The 7,083-nt window shown below is 37.9% G+C and overlaps 1 protein-coding gene across 1 annotated transcript; it reads left to right on the top strand.

Annotated features, from left to right (window-relative positions):
* The first annotated feature begins 1 nt into the window (after position 1).
* LOC149012957 (expansin-A13-like) lies at positions 2–2,048 on the top strand. Its single transcript, XM_089159433.1, has 2 exons — positions 2–643; positions 1,505–2,048. The coding sequence occupies exons 1-2, from the start codon at positions 153–155 to the stop codon at positions 1,809–1,811; spliced, it is 798 nt and encodes a 265-aa protein (XP_089015559.1). The 5' UTR covers positions 2–152; the 3' UTR covers positions 1,812–2,048.
* Positions 2,049–7,083: the final 5,035 nt, after the last annotated feature.

Here is a 7,083-nt window from a genome sequence, read left to right as displayed (position 1 = left end):
TCTGGTTGTCCCATATTCCCATGATGTGAAAATCCAAATCAACCGAAGCTTCCTTCTTCCCTCCCTTCCCAGTCTCTTTTATCTGTCTCTAGTCTCTACTGAGGTGTTTGTTTGGCTCCAACACTGGAAGAGAGAAGTAAATCAAGCCAGTGATGTCGTTATGGTTCATACAGGCCCTGTCATTAATTCTATACTTAGCAATGGCCATCACCACAGCCCACTATTCTTCTTCTTCTTCTTCTTCTTCTTCTGCAGCACCGGATACTTGGGAATGGAGGTCTGCACGGGCGACCTACTACGCTTCACTGAATCCTCGAGATACAGTAGGGGGTGCATGTGGGTATGGTGATTTGGTGAAGCAAGGTTACGGCATGGCTACTGTGGGTCTGAGCAGTGTTCTCTTTGAGAAGGGTCAGATCTGTGGTGCCTGTTTTGAACTCAGATGTGTTAATGATCTCAAGTATTGCATACCTGGAACATCGATTATCGTCACTGCTACTAACTTCTGTGCTCCCAACTACGGCCTCGTCGCTGATGGCAGTGGTCACTGCAATCCTCCCAATCGCCATTTCGTTCTACCCATTGAGGCTTTTGAGAAGATCGCCATTTGGAAAGCCTCAAACATGCCCATTCAGTATCGCAGGTGAGCTGAGCAGTTTTTGAGTTTCTTCCATGTTTTCCTGTTAATTTACTCCTGGCTTGCGTTCTTTCTAGTGCATTTTGTTGCTTGTGCTGTTTGTGCTCTGTGCCTGTCTCTGGGTTTCTTTGGGTGATTAGAGAGAAGGCTCTAATCATCTCTTGAACTGATGAAACAAAAGTGTAAGGGAGTATGTCATTTTGCTCTCCAAAGTGTAAAAAGGCTGAGAAAAGATGGTGAATCATATTCCTCTCACATGGTGTGATCTAGCTTTATTACCAAGCATCTTTCAAAGTTGGTCAAGAAAGTACCACCAAGGTTATTGCTCCAGGGTGTTTCGGTGGATAACATGAAGCTTTGAGCCCAAGAAAATGACTGATGGTGCTTTGTGCTCTCCTCTTTTTGGGTTAAGCCCAGTGAATGATTCTTCCCCCTTTTGATGCAATTGGATCTCTGTTGGGGGTTTGGCCACCTTTTTATGTAGCTAAATCATCCACACTAGATAAAAAGGCATCTTTGGATGCTTTTCTAGACCAAGGAAACATCCTTTATATGCTTCTTGTGCTTGCATGTGGCTGAGCAAACTGGTCCACATATCACTTTCCTTTTTACCTAGCATTGAAGAATACGTTTGTATGATGGGAGTCTGGTCCATCAACCCTGACATCATATTTTTCTACCACCCTTGAGAAGTGAGAACCATACCCTGCTCATGAATCATCTATAGGTGTACAACACTAGCTCTCCACCCTTAGTATGCTCTGCTAATTTATTGTTTTGTTATTGTTTGGCCTTTGAGTAATGTTATCTTATGAGATTTCTCCAGAATCATATACCCTGTTAACATTGTGGGTTCGGTTGGAGCAGGATTAAATGCAGAAAGGAAGGAGGAATGAGATTTGCAATTGATGGTTCTGGTTATTTCCTCTCGGTCTTGATCAGCAATGTTGCAGGTGCTGGAGATGTTGTGGCTGTCAAGATCAAAGGATCACAATCAGGGTGGCTACAGATGGGGAGGAATTGGGGCCAAAACTGGCACATAAATGCGGATCTAAAGAATCAACCCCTATCATTTGAGGTTTCTGCAAGTGATGGGGTCACTATTACATCTTATAATGTTGCTCCCAAGGACTGGAATTTTGGGCAGACTTTTGAAGGAAAACAATTCAAATGATAGGAAGGGAATACTTGCAGCAAATACAAACACATCACAAAGTTAGGAAACCAATTCCACTCATTTTCTCTTCTCTAAAAGAGGAGGGGTGTTGTTTACTGATACAAATGAAGATTCTGCATCAACATTTTGGTCTGACAGAGACTATCAGGAGAGATTATAGTTTAGAGTTAGTCTAAAGGGAAAAGCAACAAACAAGGTAAGAGGGTATTTACCTATGGTTGAATGCTAAGTGGATGGGCTATTTTGGGGGGGGGGGGGGGGGGGGGGATATTGATAATTTTCTTGGTTGAGTTTCTTTATTCTCTCCCAGATGTTATAACTTCCTCTGTTTACCATAAATATAGAAGGCATAACATGATCTACCCAATATAATTTTAGAATGTTCTCAAACCTCAACATAAGCTAGTATTTTCTTTTTGGTAATCTGCAACGGGTCAAAATAATCAATGTGGAAAAATCAGTAGCATTCTGCACCTTGGCACACAGCAAGGCAAGAAGGAACAGTATTGAAGAGACCATGCGTGTATTCTACAAAAAAAAAATAGAAGTCTATGTAAACTCATATGGCAAAGCATAATTGACAGTGCAACCTGAGCAATTTCGCCACAGTATGACTTTCTTCTCATGAAGCAGATGCCGTCCTCCAAATTCCTCAATCAACCAGAAAATTCAGAGTGACTTCAAGATTCTTTAGATTACAATGGTGAGCTTGGACATCCTTGAGGGTCTGGCTCCAACAACCATTTTGTTAGAACCAAACAGTAAGATGGAAATAAGGAAATTGGGGAAGGAAAAGTAGGAAAAGACCTTCATATACAAATACATCGATAAGCAAACGGATCTAGATACAAAAATGTACAATTACAGATTTTGGAATCATTGATGAACAATACTACCTTTCATGATTTAGAACAAATGGTAGATGCAACAAAGCAATTGGAGAAATAACAGTTGGAAAAGGGCCTTCATATGGTATCCAGAAACATAAATGCACCATGGTGTCTCCTTATTGCAGTTTTTTTCTTTCAGTTTCAAACAGAAAGAAAAGGGTATCTTCCCCAAACACAGCATAGAATATATTAAAAGTTATAATATGACCATAGCCATTCACGGGATTGTTCTATTATTAACTAATGATCTCTCAGAAAACTTCTTGTAATTTCCTCAGAACCCATAATCATTGTGTTAAGGATTGTTAATACGATATCAAAAAACTTTTTCTTCCTTGACAAGTATTTATATGCGCGAATTGTATATACCATCATTGTTTTTCTCGTATGATTCTGAGGGCTTTGTAGTAATTATCTTCAGCCATTATTATCCTTGGTCTTTTAATATATGTTGTGTTTGATACCAAAATTTTTTGGGGCCGGTTGAACCAACCCCACATGACCAATTTTTAGCCTGACTGGTAGCATTTTTTTTTTTTGCAAATTCGTATATCTCCCAAGACTAATTCTTACAAATGAAATTTTATCACCCACTTTCGAAGCTTTGGCATTCCGGTGAGAAGGTTATGTCACCGGAGTGCCCTGGTTTCTCGTGAGAAGACAAAATGAGAGAGAGAGGGTTTTGGGTAATCGGTGAATGAGAGATTTGATTAGTAAATTAAGAAAATTTAATCCCTTAAAATGTAAAAAAAAATAAATAAATAAATATTATCACATAAACCTTCCTTGTTTGAATCTCAACCATTCGTTTAAATTTTGCTGACATGGCAAAATCGCAGCCGTCGGCAGTAGCTGCTTGCTGCTGCCGCAATAAAATCCAATTGACCAACATCTGATCTCACTTCTCTTTTTAGATCTTGATGAACTGCAATGCCAGTATCAAGGACAGAAGATGCTGTATTCCAGCTGCAGGCAGTAAAATTTACCTTGAATAGTGGGAAAAAGCAGATCCCATCTCCCATTAGCTTTGTGGCAAAAGGCCTTAGAGGGAACTTGTTACTTATGCCATTGATTGCTTAGTTTGTGAGATGAATCCTACACAGTTTATTTCAATACAGGAACATAAGTTTAGTGAGGAAGGGATTTGTTCAATTTGAAAGAAAAGGTTTTAATTAATAATGTTATTTATCTTTTTCTTATGCTTTGAGGGGGACAGTGTTCGTTGATGCAGCTACATTAAGTATTAGATGCATAAAGGTTTGATAAAAGATAGAATTGTAATTCTTTATATTGCAATTCCAGCTATCCAAATTTAAGTTAGAAATTTAACTGTTATTCATCACCGGATTTTCTTTCATAATATAGAAGTTTCGTTGATTTGGTGCTTGATATATAAGATGAACACAACCATGTCTGTAGGACTTAAAGTTCTTTCTTTCCAAATGTTGCATTGGCTTGAGAGACTAATATTGAAGGGCTTGGGAAACTAAAGGCTTCATTGGCAATTGCTACAAAGCCATCTCTTCCAAAGCAATCTCTTTTCCGTATTTACACATTGTATCTCCCTTTTCCCCTGCATACGTAAAGTAAACAATCCAATTGAATGTAAGAAAGAATAATACAATTATGAGATATGTTATGGAATTTCATTATTTGTGTATCATATTAATGATATTCAATTAGTTAACGAGAATGAGGATATTTTAGGAGAAAAAAATGTAGCCATCTCTCCCAGTTCATGCTTTTATATGTTATATGTATGATGGATAACTTGGGGTTGGAATGTGGAGCTGCATTGGGGCTACGGGGACCATCACCCTTCCCCACTCTCAATTTCTTGAAAATTTGAAATTTCTTTGATATTCTTCTTTCTATATACGAAATATAAGTCGTTTACAAAGGAGTAGCAGTGACCATGCTGTGTGGATGGCAACCCCGAGTGGAGAGTTCTCTTTAAAAACTACGATGCAGGCAGTGTGTGGCTCTAAACTGACGGCTTCCTGGGCTCGAGTGGTGTGGGCAACAAAATAACAAATGGTCAAAACCGCTTTTCTTTGATTTCATGGTTAGCTATCCTCAAAAGACTTTCAACTAAGGACCGTTTAATAGGTTGGGGGTATTCAAGTGAACCCCACCTGTATGCTTTGCAAGGTTGGTAATGAGAGTTGTGATTACTTGTTCTTTGAATGTGGCTTCTCCAAAAAGGTTTGGTCAAACATATTGATTTTAAATGGCCATCCTAATCACCATATTAGTCGGTGGAGTGAAGAATTACAGTGGGTTACGTCCCATTTTTCAAGTGACTCAGTTATGAAGTGTGTGAAATGTCTCAATTTTAAGGCCACTGTGTACTGCATTTGGAAGGAAAGAAATGGTGGTTTCCACAACCAAGGTGAGTAGTAGGCGGAGTAGGTGGCTCGCCAGATCGTGAGGCTGGTTTAGTTACGATTCATGGAAGAGTAGCCCATAGTGAAGGATTCGGCCACCAATCGGGCGTTCTTTGACAGATGGAATATTGGTTGTAGCTTTGTGTAGGCCATGACATCAGTACATCATTGGTTAATTGAGACCTCTAGAGGGATGGTTGGCAATTAACAGTGATGGTTCGGTGGCTGCTGGTAAAGGCAGGTATAGGGCAATTGGGAGAGACCACAAAGGAAAGGTTATATTTGCTATTGTTGCTGGTTCTTTGGAGAACAATATTTATTCTCATTTGTGATTTACTTGGCATCCGAGTTGGGCTTCAAGAAGCAATATGGAGTGGGTTCCATAGTGTGGAGGTTCGATTTGACTCTCTCAATGCTGTCCAGATTGTGAATGATGATCTCAAGATTCCATGGTATGTTATGGGTGTTGTTGAGGATATTTGGGAGTTGAAGGGTTCATTGGTTCAATTTCGGTGCTTCACCAATTCCGTGAGACTAATTGATGCGTTGACCTTTTGGCGAGCTTGATTTCGGTGCCTTCTGTCTAAATTGTGAATGGTGATCTCAATATTCCATGGTATGTTATGGGTGTTGTTGAGGATATTTGGGAGTTGAAGGGTTCATTGGTTCAATTTCGCACACTTCACCAAGTTCCTGAACGATTCAGTGCACTGACCTTTTGGGTTCATTGTTATGGGTGTTGATTTCGGTTTGCCTTACAAGCTTCATAGATTGGTTTGTGAAGAGGTGCAAGGTAGACGGTTCTTTCACTATTAATATTGTAATCCCTTGATTATTATCTTTATATCATTCTCGCCTTGGTCAATATATATATACCCCTGATTGGAGAAAGTTTTTAACGATCAAGATGATTAAGATAATGAGTAGAAAATTCATTGTGTTTATGTAAAATATATGCTACTTGACCTCTTCTTATGTTATGTCTTGACTTCACCCCATTATCCTCTACATGATCAGATTAATTGAATTAATTTGTGTACATGATCTCCCATGAAAGTTATAGTATTTTTTACAGTAATGTTTAATGTTACATGGTTTGACTTTGAATGAGATTTGATGAATCATTTCGATCAAAAAAAAATCAACTCATTGTGTTTAGAAATGATCTGTATCTCAATAAATAACGCCTTCACTTTGTTATTTTGTCTATTTAACTCCCATTTGTCTTCAAGAGACTTTAAAGATAGATCGAATAGTATTTAATTTATTATATGTTACCTACTATATTAAAAATAGCGTTATCTTCTATAATATGGATTAGATTTTTAATCTCAGCTTCACTCGATATGTACTTACTACCTATCTTCAGAATGCATAACAAATAGAATGTTAGTGTCGTCATATCTTGAATAGGGCATAGGGTGATGCATTCACTTAGGTAAGCTTGCAAACAGCTTCCAAGTAATACAAAACATACATAAGAGTATCCTTTCAATTAATCACTTAATTATCAAATTCCATATCTCAATACGATATAGTTTAATTCTCTCCTCTCTCTCATGTATTAAAATTCAAATTTTAGTTGTTAACTTATCTATTATTGGATATATTTCTTGGATTGGTTTGATGATCCAAAAAGTATTTTTATTTCGAAAAACATCAGAGACCGTTCTAAAAGTGAAAACATTATAACTAGGGTTTTAAGTACTGAGTTCTTATGTTTAGAATGTTAAATTTAACTAGCACCCTCTCTAATCTCATTCACTTAAACTTGGCATCTAACTTTTCATAAATTTTAATGTATGCTTCGAAGATAACATTTTTATCGAACATGGTTTTTATTTATTTCTCGAAGCAAAAACACCGGAAATTGTTTCTCGATGGATTATCAAACAGATCTTTTTTACTTATAAGTAAGAAATCAAGAGTTCAAAGGTTCAAACCTCTTTATGTCTCTTCAGGGTTGGGGTCTCTTTCCTTCATTTATAACCT

Source organism: Hakea prostrata, chromosome 6 (genome assembly GCF_041222555.1).
Source record: "Hakea prostrata isolate BN-2017 chromosome 6, UWA_Hpros_2, whole genome shotgun sequence".
NCBI lineage: Eukaryota > Viridiplantae > Streptophyta > Magnoliopsida > Proteales > Proteaceae > Hakea > Hakea prostrata.
The sequence above is the reverse complement of the archived record's forward strand: the minus strand, read 5'-3'. Positions and strand labels throughout refer to the sequence as shown.